Source organism: Anopheles coustani, chromosome 2, assembly GCF_943734705.1.
Source record: "Anopheles coustani chromosome 2, idAnoCousDA_361_x.2, whole genome shotgun sequence".
Taxonomy (NCBI): Eukaryota; Metazoa; Arthropoda; class Insecta; order Diptera; family Culicidae; genus Anopheles; species Anopheles coustani.
In genome coordinates, this window is record NC_071289.1 from 65,668,735 (window position 1) to 65,686,444 (window position 17,710).

The window sequence follows — 17,710 nt, forward strand, 5'->3', positions numbered from 1 at the left end:
TCTAGTAGCTTAGTTTTGAATTCATCTATTTATACCAGCCGTAATGTTCGTTATAAATGTCCCGAGAATAATTATATCCAAGCTGTGGAATGCAGAACGAAACTGTGCTCAAAAGTAAATAGCTTTCAAACTAGAGGTAAGAGTTGTTGATTCATTAGATATAATGCAATAATCGGAAAGGAAGTGAAATGAAAGAAGATTGTTTTTATTTTTATGTGGAAGATCCTTTATTATTTTATAATAAAAATGGATAATAAGTCTATAATGTTTCTCTCGTAGAAAAAATCCAACATTCTATATTGCATACTGACTGACACAATGATCCAATGACACAAACGAACGTGTGTATGTGTGTGTAAGTGTGTATGTATGGGTTATGTTCCTTCGTCGACTAGCTAATCGCAATAGTAAAGTTGCTTCACTCCTCCGCCTTCCCTTTGATGATCCTTTCCTCAACTCTGCTCAAGTTTGATTGTATGCACAATGTGTGGAACTGCTTGAAGTGCCAACTCAAGTTGCTTGCTTACTTTAAGTTTTTTTGTGTGTAATTTTTGCTCATTGCAATTGAAGGTGGCTTTCAAATTACGCCTAACGTTTTGAACATGGGTGAATGTTTTTCAATGAATGTTTCATAACTTTGTCTATCCTCCAGAAGTTTCGTTCGTGTTTAATCTGTAACTAGTTTTCATTTGATTTGGTTTAAAAAATGGATGTCCAATGCAATCAAATCTAAGTTCAAAGAAACAGCGTCACTGCAAGAGTATCCGATAATTTAACAGCCACCGCATGGCAACAGAGTACACGTTTCTGGAGAATGTTGACGACTGCCAAACTTGGTAGGCTATTGTTTCTATTCATACATTCTTGGCACGCATTACCATAAAGATTGTTTGGTTCTAATCAACAGCTGTGTTCCTTGCCTTTTTGGATGCAGAATGTGCTTTTAAAACATAAAATTTATCTATTTTCCATTTGAGGCTATTGCGTTTACGTTGGTAGTAAGTATCAGTTTGCGTAATGAGTTTTACTAACGTTACATTTTTAATCTTCACCATTCCCTTTTTTGGCCTTTCGAACACCACTCAACTTTGCTTTTCCAGGATTTTGTTTTTACAGAAAAGCTTACTTCCTATAAAACTAATCAACATCGATGCGCGCAAAACGCTGCTCACGACAAACACGTGGCGATGCACACTGGGAACACGTGTGCACTAGGTTTTTGGGTTGTATCATTATTAGCTTCATGAATGCTTTTTGGTTTTCCTCACCGTGCGTGCGTAGTGATGCATGTGATGAATGGAAAGTTGGTTTCATCAACCAGAGGTCACATTCTTTTCCAGTGTTGGATTTTGCTATACCGTTTCATCGATTCCGCTTGATAAGATTAATGTGTAGTACTCCTTCTCTTTCTCTTTACTTGCTTGATGTCAAAAACACGAGTTTTTCATTGTGCTGTGCAGTGTTTATTGTGATGATTCCTCCTTTCATGACCTTTTGCATTTAAGCACGTGTTTAATGAACTTCGGTGTATGAAAAGTGACTCAATCTTACAAAAATGTGCACACGTGTATATATGCATTGGTGTATCTGTGTGTGTGCGTGTGTTTGTATGTGTGGCTATTTGTCTGCTGTGTGTAGGTATGGTTGGTTTAGGCATATTCTCAATAGTTTATGTTCATATTCGTGCATCATACATTCGATCAGTATTGAGTAAGTGTATCTTTTTTATTGCACTGCACAACTTTGAGCTCATATACTTAAGGATGCATTGGAAAGGAGCATTTTGAAAAAGTTGCTCACTAAATGGCTTCGTGCTAGGAGTTGTGTTCGATTGCATATTTTTCATTAATCCGCAGTTTTGGCTTCATTTTCAATAGCCCCGTTTTGCCACTTTATTCTCTTCCAATGCTTTTCTCCCGAAAGTATTCTATAGACCAATTATCATTGCCTCATGTAAAATTATTTTGCTTTTTTCGTAACAAACAACAAATCTATGTTGCCTTCGAAGCTTGTGATCAATAAAACTAAAAACATACGACGCGTTTACCACTGCACTCGTTATGTTTTACGGCACGGTTTACGATGCAACGGGAGTTGTTTCTTTTTGGCTTCTGCATCGTCTAACTATAATTTTATATGAATTTCACTAGTACACATATGAGTGAGTTGCAGGAATGGGGTTGCATTCCATCACAATTGAATCAACAAGCAATAGGTGTATTGTTTTCGTGTTTGAGTGCACACTGAACGGGGATCCTTGCCAGAACCGCCGTGCTATGTTCGTTCTAAATTGCCCCATTTGTGGTGCATTGCCAGTTCGTATCGGTGCTCTTCTTCTCCGGTGCAATGGTGAATGGTGGTGTGCATTTTAGCTTTCTCTGATTAATTTTTGTTTGTTTCATCAGCTTCTGGTACTAACGTCACTTGTACCATCCGGAGTCTCTTCGAGTAGTGTTTTTCCCCAATCTTTTTTTGTGTGGTGTAGTTTTTCTTATGTGCTATTAGCTATATTTGACAAATGTTTGATGATACCCGGATATATGTTCGTGTTCTAGGAGTTTTTAGCGTTTTTTACGGACCAGCTTTTAGCTGCATCTTCTTCTATCTTCCTATGGCTTTCGTTATTCGTTTCGGTAGACATTAGAGTGTGAAAGAGGGAAATGGTTAATGGCTAGCTATAATGTAATGCGGTTTGTTGAATTTTAGGTAGTGTGATTTTTTCCAACACCGAACTTGGCATGCCTCATAATGACACAAATGTACGAAAATTTGACTTGTTTTTCGTACTATTTTATAAATGTACGAGTGTAATGTAGAGTGTAAATGATTATTTGAAAAACACTCAGGCCAACCACGTTTGTTTGACGATTCACTTAAAAGCCATTATTTTAAAATGACTAGATTTTTTTTCCAGCTAAATACTAATTAACTGAACACATTTGCAAACAAACTGACCTAACTTGCGAGTGGCGTAACTATACGAGACGAAGGGTTCCGAAGGTGAGAATGATAAGACACCTTATTCGACGAATTACTGTGCGCCTTTCTTACGGTTAAAAATGAAATGAACCTTCGAATAGCCCTCTGTAACAATCTCAAACGTAGTTTAAATTCTGCTACTTTTGTATTTCTGAAAATGTGTTCGGAAAAGTGTATATTGACTGGAAAATTGTCAGCCTGTGAACGAGTTGATAATTAACCTTAACATTTTGAATATGTTGAAAGGTTTAGGTGCGAATACTGGGTTAAACATTAAATCGATCTTATCGCTTGTAACTTGCGCACAACAATATGTGAAATGAAGTAATTCCGTTTGCTTCATAACACGGCTGTAATATAACACAACTGTCGAGGGTAAAGCAAACTGAAGGGACTTTGCTACTTAGCTGACGATACATTTGTGTCCAGGCAATGCGTTCCATGTAGTGATGTGTGTTTGCTTGTTTGGACATTATTTCGTTTAAGCTTTTCATTTCAATTTCTAACGTTCACGAGAGTTAGCTTTTTCGTTTAAATTGTTTTGCTAGGCAAAAGAATCGGAAAATGGATGCGATAGGAGTGAGAAATTTAGAGTATGTCCGTTTCGTACACTTTGTTGGTGGTTTTCGTAAGGTGTGGTGGTAAGCTGCCCGCGTTCCCGTTTGTCCCGGTACTGCCACCGTCGGTCGTGTTAGAATCGGACCCATCCGAGTGGTCGACGTTGTTGACCATGTTGTTCGGGTCAAAGTTCGACCCGGCGTCCGGATGCCCTCCTGCTCCTGCACCTCCGCCACCGCAAAGATTTTTCATCGAGCCACTAACGGTCATGTTGTAGCCCATCTTGAGCGGCAGGTTAGACTCACTGCCCGTCTTCTTGATGTCGTGGTTCATCGTGCCCGGTGCCATCGGGACTGCGTTTTTGCTCATCTGCTGCAGCCGCTGGTACTGCTCCTGCAGTTGGCGCTGCTTCTTCAGCAGCTCCTGGTGGCGCAACTCCAGCGCCAGCTGACGCTGCGAGTTGTCCGAACAGACGGACTCGCTGCCGGAGTCGGTACCCTCGGACGTGCGCTGCTGCTGCTCGCAGTCGGACAGTGTTACGGTGGGCTGGCCACGGTGCTGTGGGACGTGCGGGCTGGTCGGACTGGCCAGTGGACTGCGGGAGCTGGTGCGAGGCGGAGGAGGCGGTGGTACACGCTTGTTGTTCACCTTCGAGAGTAGCTCGGCGTTGCGCTCGGGAACTGGTGGCTTCCCGGTGGTCGGACGAGTTGGCTGCGGCGGGCTCGTGTCCGTATCCGAACCACTCGGATACGAGTGAAGCCGCCGCAGGCCTACATTTGAGGAGACGGGCTCCGAGGGGTAAAGCTGCGATTGGGAGATTTTGGTTGTGATGCTGTTCTGCAGCGTTTGAGAACTATCGTCTGAAGTGGAGTCGTCCGGACGGTGCTAAAAAACATTATCAGAAATAGGAGACAGAATTAGTTATGTGGATCATTTCTTACGTTTCAAATCTGTAAACGTTTTCCAAGAACTGTTTGCAGAAGCAGAAGAAATAATTTAAACAATTTAAATCACTTGGTTTCGTTGGTTGAATATTTGAACTTTTACTGACGAAAGATTAGCTTGACAATTAAAAAGATAAACCAATAGATTCAATTTACAGAAAACTAAGCGAAACATTTGTTCGGAAAAGGACTAAAAGGTCCCATAATATTTTTTGGGTAAATGAAAAAACCTTACTGAGGTAATCACCAGAATATGTAGCGATAAGGAATAACGTACTTTTTAAACATCTAAAAACAGATTCATTTGAGTTGAGTTTATAAATTTTCATCAACAAAAAAAAGTGGTATATAAAATAGAGCATTACATTTTTTGTTTTATCGCGTCAATATTTACCTCATTGACACCGTTTGGTGGTTTGGCAAAGGTCTGCAGCTCGTCTAGCAGAGCATCGAGTGCGTTTTCTGGGGCGATCCCTCCACCGGCAGCGACGGTCCCCAGGCGGGGGCTTGGGATTGGCTGCGTGCGTTCGTACGTGCGCCACGACATCATCACCGCAACAGTGAGAAATTTGTCACGAATTCGTAACAGAATTCGCAGCGAGCAAAGCGAGCGAAACATTGGAAGGTCGGTTTGAAAAGATTAAGATAAGGAGTGAAAGAAGCAAAAACAAAAGACAGTGGGAAAAATAGAGGGAATGGAGAAAGATTCGGAAAAATAACATAAAAAGAGAAGTAAGTGGAAAAATAAAGATAGAGACACAGCGAGGAAGAGAACGACATTTAAAAGGGAAGAGATAAAGAGAGAAAAGATTTGTTTGTTTAGATGTAATATAATTATGGTTTAACAACGTTTAACACAATGCTTTTGATACAGCCATAAAAAAGAAGGGAAACAGCACTATCTAATGAAATAGAAAATTAATCTTTAACCGAAAGAAGAAAGTAGAGAACGTAAGAGAAATAGTGGCAGAGAGATAGGGTAGAAAGTAGAACTTTTGACGTAACGGAAACGAAAGTCGCATTTGCAATTCCATCTGTACAGCTTTTGCCGTTCATTTGGTTACATTTGATTTAGCTCATCCAATTTCCAATTTTGGCTGGTTTTGTATCACTTACTTCAACGTCCAGCAAGGGCTGTGTTTTGTACGATTTCTTTTTAGCATCCGATCGGTTGCAAAATGTGTCGACCCATACGCCTTTACGTTACGTTTGGCTTTTCACGCTAAACAAACATTCTAATCGAGGGTTTCTTTTCCAATCAGGGGTAGGAGTAACACATTTAAAACATTTGTTTTAACACTATCCTATAACAAAAATCAAACAAAAAAGTTCATGGAACATAAGGTTTACCCAAACGAAAGAGAATACAAAAAACCGGGGGAAACTCCCAATTGATAAAAACAAAAACCAAACTTCACGACTACCATTAGATATTCATTAGCCAATCATCCGATGTTGTTAGCTGATTGGAAATACGACAACAAAAAGAAAATTTGTTCGGCCAATTCACATTGATGATTCAGGAAGAGGCGGAACAGACAGGGAAATTGATACTTTTTCTAGTCAACCACCGTGTTCCTGCAGGTGTTGGTTTGGTTATTGTAGGGAAATAGTTAAGGATGGTCAGTATCGTGGAGTATTGTCTCTTTGAAATCAGTTGTAAAAATATATTTGTTCGAGCTGACAAGTAGAAAAACGTTATATGTTACTTGGATCGTTGAATAATGTTAACAAAAAATAATGGTCACCTTTTTGGGGGTGAATTAGTTCTATAATACTGTTTTTACTGGTTATCCACGATCGAGTTGGGTTATGATTCAAAATCCGTTACGACAGTTCCAAACATATTGTAACAAAATAAAAGTGCTGTTTCTTATGGCTTGTTTTCTTTTTTTGAAATTTTATTAAAAATGGGTAGAGAAACGATTATGTTGTCGATATATAATTGCGAGTTAAAAACATACACACAAAGTGACAAACGACAGGTCAATTAATACAACATTACATCGATTAGTAGCGGTACTATCGGTGACGAAAGTGAAAGAGACTTAACAATAGAGAACGTGTGCCCAAGGGTTGTGTGAGTGTATTTTTGTTTGCGGGTTGTGAGATTTATACAGTGTGGAATGGCATGCACTAATTTCGAAACAAATGGTATACTTATTGCAAGCTACGAGAAACGGAGATGCTGCCGGGTGTGGGATGATTAAAATACTCGAACGTAAGTAAGCGGAACGTAGGCAGTAAAGTTAGTTTCGGTGAAATGTAGCACGATGTACACTCGAATTCGTCATTCCAAACAACCAAACGAGCTGATGCAACCAAAATCCTGATGCAGTGACAGAACCAAACAAGACAGATCAAACGGATAATCGTACAATTTATTTAACTATTCTTCTTATTGAATCATTTTCTTACATTCGCGTAGAACAAACAAGAAGAACCTGTTACTCCCGCTCTAACGGGTAATTATTTCCATAAATATTAGTTTAGTTTAAGATATATTTTTTCCTTTAATAAAATGACAAAGGATCCTGGACATTGGTGGACAATTTTTTCGGGAAACAGGCAAACAGCGATACAAATGGGGAGGGGAATAAACATAAAATCTCGAGGGAAAGTTAAAAAAAGAAGAAACATTCACACGCGCTTCCCATACATACAAACAACAGACACACATACACAAACACCCACACACATACACCTTCCATTGGACAAACCCACCCCCGGTTCCGACATAATTTATGAATAATGATGCTGAGAAGAGCAGTTGTGACGAACGTTGCATCGGTTGGATTGCACGAGTGTCAATCTGATCGTGCGATAATAGTGTCGGCAGGTGGTAGTAGTAGTAGTAGTAGTACCAGTAGTAGTAGTGGACATTCAAATGACCAAAATGGTAAAGTAGTGTAAACATTGTGCGCAGAGTGGCAGTAGAAGACAAAAAAAACAGAAACCATGGTCGTGATGTATGCTGTTGCAAAAAGAGAAACTCAAATCAACCACACCAAACAACGAAACATAAGTAAGAACAACAGAACGATCAAACAATAGTATAATGCAATGAACCAAATTGGAAAAACAAATAAGTAAACCAAGAAGAAATGCAACAAAAATCAATGATAAGATAAAAACGAAAAGAAATAAAGTTAAATTGAGTCAAAGCGAGAGTTAAAAAAACAAAACAATAAGAAAGAATGTGTTTTCCTATGCAATAAACCGAAACAAATTTTACTGAGCTGGAGCAAAACAGCTCAATCGTTTCATTATCATAAACTAGTGTGTAATGTGTGTTACTGGATGCTGGGGAATTTCATAGTTTAAATGCAAGTGTGCCTTTGTGAGAATCCAGCAGATAAGAAAAACAGACGACCAATGGGTGAGATGGCGAGAGAAGAAATAGTCACGTGTAGGTGTGAATGAGGAAGGCGGTGATGATTGAGAAGAGATTAATTTTAAAGAAAGAAGGAAAAACGATTGATTTTGGTGAAAAGATTTTGATACATATGCACTTTTTTTGTTGCTGCTGTTGCTATTGCTCTTTGATCATACGGGACATTCGTGAAACAAACGCAGAAGAAAAGAGGAATAGAAAGGAAAAAACGTTTCGAAAGAAAACAAAACGAGAAAAAACTATTGTTTTGTTGTTGATTATTTAAGTAGGAGCATAATTTACTCATTGATCGCCTCTTTGAAGTTAGAACTCCATCGCCAGTTGAACTATAAAACACAAAATTATATGAATGCATGTTTTAGCATCAATTCGTCACAAAAGTGTGAATTTGTGGGTTCGTTGCGGGTAACCAAGATGATTTAGGTTGTAATGCATGTGTTTGGAAAGAAGGAATATCAGAGGTGGAACAACATAGCCGATCGTTTTGGAAAGCGATGCAATATCACTGGGAGACTCCGTGGGAGGATTGAATTGGAAATTTACTTTTCCATTAGCTTCGGGACGCAGTATAAGGATGTTGAAAACGAAAGGATTTGAGAAAAGAAAATGGCCAAGTGAAAAATATACACATAGAGAAGGAAAGACATTGAATAAAGAGCAAAGAAGGGAAAGCAAAAGAGAATGAAAAAGAGACAGAGAGCAGAGGAAATGGAAACTGAATGAATTGGTGCAGGGTTTTCAACGGTTTTGGAAATGTGAAGGCAGTGGAATGAGTTCGGAATGCGTTTTTCTGGTGGGACGGAGTTGAACTGAGCCCGTCGATGCTGGGCCCAGCCGGGTCGAATATGTTCGTTAGGCTAGTTGTTCTTTACGGAGTTTATAATGTTCGATATTTTATGGTGTTCGAGTTATTTATTGCTGATTATTTCATCTATATATATATTGGAACCCAGAAGAACCAAAAGTTAATGAAACATAGAAAAGATTAAAAAAGAAACTAACACATGGCACGATTATTGAAAAATTAAATGAAACATCTTTAAAAACCTGTGCTGAAAAGATATGATCATAAGGTGATTGGGAAGAAGGGACATGTAGCGGACGTAAGTGAAGAACACGAAGGCACCTCGAGCAATTGATCCGATTTTGTTTTTATCTATGTGGACATCATTGCTTAGGCGATAAATTTATTCGTGGAGAAGAAAATTATTAGTTCAAAAGAATGCTAATCAATCAGAAAAGCTGTTAACTTCATATATGGGATACGTTGCGCAAAGTATGAAAGTGCAATCACATATGCAATATTTGAAAAGGAATGGTTTTAGCTATGTTATCGTACTGACAAGCAGTTCAAAACTGTATCATGGAGAGAAAGTACGTTAGAAAACATCATTTCATTAATGCTTCAATTATGGTATCAAGGATTATATTTTTAAATCCGTGGAATACGAAAATTCGAAATATGAATTTATTAATGGGTTGTATAATTTTATCATCTAAAGCCCGGTTAAATATGCGACGCAATTGTAAAACATACATATTAACCATATGCAAAGGTAGACTCAAAACTACTTGTCCACTTGTCTACTATGTACAATGCATATTTTAATTGTGTATTCTTTTATTTACGTTTAGTTTTAAAGACTTGTAAATGGTTTCTACATTTTAGTTTTTAAGTAACTACTTGTTCACCAATGGTGTCTGTGAGAGCGACAACAATATCGCACGTGCGAATTATAAGAAGACGAAAATCTCCAAAGGATAACAAACTACACATATTAACAGAAAATCAATTTAGAAAGCATAATTGTAAGCAGCATACAAGCTTATGTAAGACGAGGTGAGAGGTTCTCCTATAACATAACCAATGACTGCAAAAATGAAATAATGAGTGAATACATGAATATGAAGGTGGAAGTGAAAGCTGCAAAGCGCAAAAAGCATATGTAACTATATGTTAACGTTTTAACAATATCTACAAGAACCAAACAACAGCAAAGGAAAAAACAAACAATCTAGATTTTGAACAGCTTTCATATTGTTGTAATCATACAACTTTCTACCAAAAAAAAATTGTGCCATCTTAGCTCAATTTTTAATGGAAATCAATTTAAATTTACTTTCAAAATGCCCTGCTTAAACCGGGTTCATAGAAGGCCTTTTCGGTAAAAAGGTTAAGTGAAGTTGAACATGAAATATTGCTTGCAATGTTGTTTACACAAGAAAGATAACTATTGTTTAAGTCAAGGGATATCAATGCTGACTGCATCCGTTTATTGGAGGAGCTTAAAAGTGGCATGCCGGGAGCGGAAATAAATCGAGACCCCAGTGACTGTAGACGTAACCGGGCACACAACAATCGGAGAGCAGTAGAATCAGGCTGAAAGTCAAAAAGTAGCTAATAGGAAGGATTTCAGACAGACAATGACAGTGACAGTAACAGTAAGAATCAAAGGGATAAAAAGATAGAGAAAGAGATTCGAGGACAACTTGCCATTAAGAGAATACTAATAGGAACAATAGAATGAGTAACAAGAAAGCAAAATAGAACCAACGTATAACAAACAGTTGTTAAGTGAAACCAAAAACAGAAGAGAACGTAACCCAAAACAAATAGCGATGGACAGCTTCAAAATGGTATTAACTATACTCGGTTTTTAGTTTGCTATTGTTGCTGTTTTTTTTTAGTTTTTAAGATAAGGGATAGAAGTGTTCCTAAGAAGTAGACTAGTGTCGCACTGATAAGTACCTTGTTTACGTTGGTATGTGTTTCTGGCGGTTTGGCCGTTTCGTCCGTTGCCGTCGTGTCGGGGATGGGTAGCCGTTGCTCTTGTACGCTCGCAAGTCTAAAAAAGAAAAGAAGAAAGGAAGGTTTGGGAAGGTAGGACGGGAATCAAGGACGTTGAATTAAACGTTAAGTTTGACCAGGGTTAAGTAACGCGAGGTTGTATTTACCTTTTGAGCGTTACCAACGTTCCGGTTAGCTTTTTGCATCGCCTCAATGCATTTTCCAGCCGATCCGGTTCATCTTTGAGGAAAACTTCTTCCCGGCAGACACGCTCCATTTCACTGGAAATTAAATTTCGTAGCCCCTGCTGCAAGACGGGGAAACGCATCTTCAACTCGGCTACCGTTTTACTTTGGAATGAAAAGATGTAGGGAAAGATCGTAGCGATTAGATTTCGCTGTGCGAAACGCAAATGTGGCTGATCTTACCTCGCCCGACTAAGAACTAGCGCCATGTCTTCGACGGCAACCATATTGACGCGCGTTCTTCTGTTGATCACCTCCCCCCGAAGGCCTTCTACGGACGATTCTAGGTCGGCCAGATCTTTTTCCAACCGAATGACTTCCTGTTTGTAAATCTCCTCCTCTCGGGTGAGATTCGTCTGTCAAATGAGCGTATCATGATCACTTGTTTCTCGGTTGTGTGGTTTTCAAAATTTGGTAGATAAACTATGTACGTACCCTTTCCTTATCGCCCTGACCCCAAACGAATCCGGTATTGGATAGCAGTGTGGCACGTATTCTCATAAACGTATCCTTGATGTCTTCGCGCACGGCAACGGCCTGGGTTTGCGTCAGCCGGCGAAGCGTGCGCACCTCCGTGCGGAGGTCCATCGCCTTCTTCTGCAGACCGCGCAGCTGATTGTACACTTCCGGTGCAAGCGTCAGATCGGTCCGATACTGATTGCTCGCGATCATCACCAGTGGCTTCGGCGGCGGTGGAGGTTTCAGGCGGTCACGTTCTGTATGTAACGACAGTTTTAAAACATCTTTAGTAATAGGTGCGTAGCAGTACGCTCCACAACCAATACAAGCCGCCTTTCGGTTACCGGTAGAAAAAAAAACCCACCTTGAGATGAAGTTCTAGGTAAGGTGGAAGATTTTATCGCTGGCTTTGGCGGTTTCGTATCAGCTGTAGGAAAGATAGAAATAAACGACCCTAGTAAGAACACCTGCAAACTATCAAAAAAACAAACCCCAATCCGACGTACCAGAATGCTGCGGGCTGTGGGACTTTGGCACACCTTGAATGTCGTCGCTGAACGAGACGGATTTTTCGAACGAAACCGATTTATCTGCGAATGAAAGTAAAAACACAACGGGTTCAGCTAGCAGTTGGGCGAACGATATCCAATTTCCAGAAGCTTAGAAATGGGTATAGAATAAAAGGAGGAAAAGATTGCTTTCCGCAACATTCAAGAGTAGGACACGAAACTTAGCGGAATCCGGCACAGGACGGCATCCCGAAATGTTGATGGTATAACATAAGTAAGCTTTAATAGGTATCTGAGGGTATTTTATTCTCTTAAAACGGTTGCAAAATGGCTGGTAATAAGTGGCTAACCATGCTACTTAATATAACAGAGAGAGAGAGGAAAAATAAATGGAATATAAAAGTATATCGATTTTTTATTTAAACAGGATTGATTTAATATTCTAAAGTAATCTATTGTCATTGCAAACTGTTCCATAACAAACGATAGAAGTTTCCTACCACTATAATAGAGTATATACAGTTTCTAATTTCGATTATTAACTTTTGTTACACTTGTGAACAAATTAAACCAAATATTAATATTTCAGTTTTTATCATAAGTTTGATTTGATTGTCCGTTTTATCTATTTTACGAAAGCGGTTACCGAACATGATTCAAAGCACACCAATACGTTTTCTATACAATAAAAAAATCTTTATACAAAATACTTATGGCTCGAATCATACTAATTATCCGATACGTACTTTCGCTTACTTGAAAGCACCTCCCGGATTGTAACACTCTAAAGTCAATTACTTTCTAAAAAAAACAAACACATAAAACTACTAGCATGACGCAATTCGAAACAAGAACAAATGTGTTAAGCATATTGATATTACGAGGTGAAAACAGATGAATCATGTATGGTTAATGGTTGGGTTACTGGTTGGCGGAATAACTGGTGGCAGTAGCAAAGAAGTGGGTGGTATTGGACGTGGACGTGTGGTGTAGCCTTGGGCTGTGCTAACGCGTGCCCCCGGGTTGGAGGAAGGTGGAGAAGAAAAGTGTCGGAGGAAAGATTTTGGGGAAGCTTTAGGGCAGTTAGTTGTTGCTTGAAAGAATGAACTTACGACATGTTGATTTTCCCAATTTTGGTGGTTTTTCGCGCGTGCAAACCGTACCATCTCCAGTAGTTTCAGCTAAATGATTAGTGTTTGTTAGTTCATTGCGCAATGGTGACGAGATGATGAGGTTCGTTTTGGTAAGAAGTAAAACAAAGGCAGATCGAAACACACATGAATTGGATGAGTTTAGTGTGGCGAAGAAAACAAGACAAGATACAAGAAGCGGACGAGATGATGAAAGCCGTTGAAAAATGGGATGATCATTGATGATATTTACTGTGAATCAAATGTGCTTGATACTCTTATCCATTTTATCGAAAGATTAGAAAACGACACACACACACACACACGTATAGCTAGTAACCGTACGCTTCAAAAACCCAATAACTACTACCTTTCGGTTCGGTTTCAACTGTACATTACTGTGAGATACTGGAAACCTACACTTGGTTCCATTCGTTTGACACATACTTGATACGAAACAGTACTACTAAAAAGAAAAACATGATTCCACCCCGTTTGCGGATAGTTTCGAATAAAATTGACGATGAAAACTGGTAACAACAATAATTTGATGCTGAGAGACAGAACATAAGCCGCTTGTTGGGTAACGCCATGAGCGTAACCATGAGATTCCAGGGCGTCTGCCAGCGATGCATGGTCAGATGTAGCTAATGTTACCGAGCGCAAGCAATAAAATTACAACCGTATGAAGAACAGACCGATGCGCGGCCTCAAGTTACCGATACAGCTAGTCAATCGCAAGAAGAGCAAACGTCAACTGTTCAAAACCAAGCTAAGTATATGCAAAACCGGCTCAAAACACACGTAACAAGCACAATTTGAACAAACATATGGCTATGGTTTTGGTGGACCGCAACAGCTCGAACGAAACCATTAGAAGATGCTGATAAATGCAAAGCAACGCGAAGCACGTTCCTGTCGATCGGCCTTGTTTACGACGGATGAGGCCTTGTTCGAGAAGATCAGGAGAGCAACTGATCAGCCTGATTGCAGAAGATATATGGACCGGAAGCGATAGCTCGTATGTTGCGACAAACTTAACGGCCGGGGAAGTATCGGAATTGAAACAAAAAAAGAAAAAAAGAGAACACAACTTTAACTCAGGCTAACGCATACGTACCGTTGCGATATTGTCCAGGGATGTTTAGAATATTGGGGCTGTTGTTAACTAGCGGTAGCTGAGGGTTTTGGGTAAGCGCCTTCTGCACCAGTCCGGTGAGGTTTGCCAGCTGGCGCTCCATATGCTCAACGCGTATTCTGTGCAGGTCCTCCGATCTACGGAATATGGATGAAGGATGTGAGATGGAAAGTCAGCACTCAGTGTGAAGGTGTAGTTTAATGGCTCGGGTGACATTGCGTTTCGCTTCTTTGCGTCGGTGCCAATGCATCCATATCGAGTGAGGTGAAGGAGGGAGGTTGTCCGACAGTAAGAGGATAAGTTACGATTAAAGTACTTTTACCAAAACGAAATTCATAATTCTTCCACGAAACCAGTAATCTGTAAAATAAAATTACCGTATGCAAGCCAGAAAAAGAAGTAAAATAATCAAAGTAATGGAAAACTTAAGACACTAATTCAAATGCATTGACACTGTGCTGAGGGGTATTACATTTCTCGATCCATCATGTATTTTCGCTCCAGTTCCCATGAGGTACACCCTTCTGTCGCGATACCGGGCAGCGAAGCGATACGCAGCGACAAAAAATCACTTCCCTCGAGTCTTTTCGAGTGGTGCATTTCATTACAAGCCCCGGAGCCAAGCGGAGCGTCATCATCAAACTCGGTGGCACTTTGTTCAGTTCACGCTACTCTGGGAGAGAAAAAAAACCCTCATTTGAAATTGGTGAAACAAAAAAGAACGTTCACCGTGGCCAAACCTGCGTGTGTTATCTTACTAGCTCTTAATGGCAAGAAGTAGTGTCCGGTGTCGAAATATAGCTCTTTTAGCTGCCACCATCACGACGCTGACGGTTGTGAAGGTGGCCTTTGGCGAACATTCAACTCCCGGTGGACACGATGGTCTGCTGTACGACGGTGGTCAGTTCCGGTGGAACGACTACCACTACCTGGAGGGCCTACCGATGGACCGATTGCTTCAGCTGCGCCGGACGATGGGCGAGCTGCGGACTAACTTCTTCTTGAGCGCAAACGAAACCGACGACCGGCCGGCAGTGGAAGCACGCGACCTACCCGACGGCGGTACCGGCGCGGGTGGCGATGGTAATGGGCGGGCTAATAATATGTTCGCATTACCATTGAAAATGGAAAACGTGGCGGAAAGGTGCGGTATTTAAAAGTGTTTTTATTTTTTTGATTTCCGAAACGCACAACCGCAAAAAAACCACATCCCCCGATGTGGCTCTGCTTTTATCTTCTTCGCCAGGAGGTCCGGTGTCGAACCGTGGAACAGTAAGCCGTCCAAAGTTCAAACGATCTTCCAAATCAGTATCACCGGGTTGGCGTTTCTCGCGTTCGCCGGCTACTTGCTGTGCATGATCGTACAGGCGATCAAAAGCAAAGGTGACTGCCGGAGCAGAACGGAGTGCCACACCGTTTCCTTATTAACCGTAACTCGCGTTTTCGGTCTTCTCTTCGGACCGCACAGGAACAACCTACTATCATCCCACCATCACCGGCACGGGAACGCTCGGGTCGGCGGTCAAGAAGCGAAAGCCGTTCATGCGACGCAAACGTCAGACAGCCCGGCCCTACGTAACAACCGACGACACGGGAGTCCCACTGGATGCGTACAACGTGGACCAGCTGCAGCGGCTGCTGATCGCGTTCGCCGAAGCGTACGTGGAGCCTCCCGGAAGCAGCTGATCGAACACCCGAACAAGTGGGCGTCGGGCTGGGGCACGGGACTTACCTCGTCGTGTGGTCGTACAGCTGGTTTGGTGGCACTCGTGGGATCCGTCCAACATTCTTCACCCCGTACATGGCGTACTGATCGTCCGCGATCGAGATATCCCTGGCGTTTGGAAGGAAAAATGAAGAATTAGTGCCGATCGATTACCGAATATTCGCGACGCATTCTCGGTCCGATCGTAAGTACCCCTGCTCTTCGTCGATAATCGGCGTCACGGTCGCGGAACGGGTACCGTATTGGCTATAGTAAGGCTCCTCGTACGCTCCTCTCGACGCTCCGCTCCGTTCCGGCGAGCTCATGTATCCATCTGCTTGGGTTGACGTTTGACGTGTGTGGTAAAGTAAAAAAAATAAAACAAGAAAACCAAAGTAGATGTTTGATGAGCGATTACCGAATCCGCGCCGGTAGCGAATCCGAATGCGCATACCTGGAATGTTGTACAGCTGCTCCGTGGTGTAGGGGATGGGAGCCGCCATGTTAGTCCGCGAACCGTACGAACGGATCGGCTTCGATGCTACTCCTGCGCGGGTTCAGGGAAATGAAAGAAAGGACGGTGGTAAATCGTTGGATCATCCCCTGAAGCTGGTCGCTGAGGCTGGCGTTGACCAGTTTCATAAACAGGCACATACCTATCGCACCACCCTTGCCGCGGTCCGAATACATTCCTCTGGGTAGCGTCTGGGTCGTACCGACATAATAGGGAGTTTTCGTTGGTTGCTGTAGGAAAACAAAGACATAAAAACAAATTCATAAACATTAGCGAAAAACATTCTGTTGAACAAAATGCGAAAATGCAAATTTAAACTATTTGCCAACACCTGAACTCTCTGTTCCTAATAGCACAAGATGGGCACGATGTACCCAATTATCAATTTAATGTATTAGAGACATGACCAGAGCTCTAAAACAAGCGATTCTGTGTAATAAGAGTTAAATTAAATTTAACATAAAACGTCTTCGTCGCATGATGAACAAACGTAGACCAAACGAGCAATAATTCTTTTATGGTATGAAGATCGTAACTAAACGATACTGTCTATTGCAGTTCCCCAACCGGCCGTCGGACCATTACCATACCAATCTTCCCGGTTCCAGCGTTGCCTTAGGCAACAGCTTCAGCTTCAAATGTAAGTCAATCCACCGAGACGGCCCTCCGCAGCGTAGTCACACTAAGATGAGCAACAGTAACGCACGCAGCAGACCTAGGGCTACGATAAAGTGCATCTTGCCTTTACCGGCCACTTAGAGGCTATTACGTGTGCAGACCGTCCCCCTCGAGCCTCCACCGTCCGAATGGATACCACAAAGCAAACCCTTGCCCTCTTCTGGTGACTGACTTTGATGTGCTCTCATTTAAGAAAAGAAGTCACCACTGGAACACACCGCATGGTCCATAATACGTGTTTGGGGGTAGAAAGGCAAGCCCAACCTCGGTCAGGCGTACGTGTAGCCGGGTTTCCACACAGACAGATGCGTGCAGCATAAGTGTCCTGAATTGGGGAACATTAAAACCCACCGAAGAAAGTGAAAAGCCACGAAAGAAGATAACAAAAAACAAAAATTGGGCCACCATTTCGCAACGGCCGGTTTCCTCTGTGGGGATCCCCTTCGTGAGGGAGCAAGTTGGGAAAAGGCGAAAATTTGCATCGGGAACACGAAACAACTGCAAAACACTGCCACAGGCTGCGTCGTGTGCGTTGCAAATCGCGCTCGGCATGAAAAGTGAAAAAGGGTTCAAAAATCGGTCCACTCCGCGCCAAACCGCGTGACGTGACGAGTTAACGATCGCGATCAGTCGAGCACACGCCTGGTTTGATTGTTATTATTTTCATCG

General features: G+C 41.5%; 1 protein-coding gene across 1 annotated transcript in view; it reads right to left on the reverse strand.

Annotated features, from left to right (window-relative positions):
• Positions 1–3,383: 3,383 nt before the first annotated feature.
• LOC131265868 (coiled-coil domain-containing protein AGAP005037-like) overlaps positions 3,384–17,710 on the reverse strand; it is a 35,475-nt gene continuing 21,148 nt past the window's right edge. The window contains exons 8-21 of the mRNA XM_058268206.1: positions 16,506–16,593; positions 16,304–16,396; positions 16,063–16,183; positions 15,877–15,978; positions 14,127–14,281; positions 12,989–13,057; positions 11,874–11,957; positions 11,732–11,794; positions 11,344–11,624; positions 11,092–11,264; positions 10,831–11,013; positions 10,625–10,721; positions 4,876–4,998; positions 3,384–4,422 (exon numbers count right to left, since the gene is read on the reverse strand). Of these exons, the coding sequence (XP_058124189.1) occupies positions 3,568–4,422; positions 4,876–4,998; positions 10,625–10,721; positions 10,831–11,013; positions 11,092–11,264; positions 11,344–11,624; positions 11,732–11,794; positions 11,874–11,957; positions 12,989–13,057; positions 14,127–14,281; positions 15,877–15,978; positions 16,063–16,183; positions 16,304–16,396; positions 16,506–16,593 (2,487 nt within the window). The 3' untranslated portion in view covers positions 3,384–3,567. The remainder of the gene's footprint in view (positions 4,423–4,875; positions 4,999–10,624; positions 10,722–10,830; positions 11,014–11,091; positions 11,265–11,343; positions 11,625–11,731; positions 11,795–11,873; positions 11,958–12,988; positions 13,058–14,126; positions 14,282–15,876; positions 15,979–16,062; positions 16,184–16,303; positions 16,397–16,505; positions 16,594–17,710) is intronic.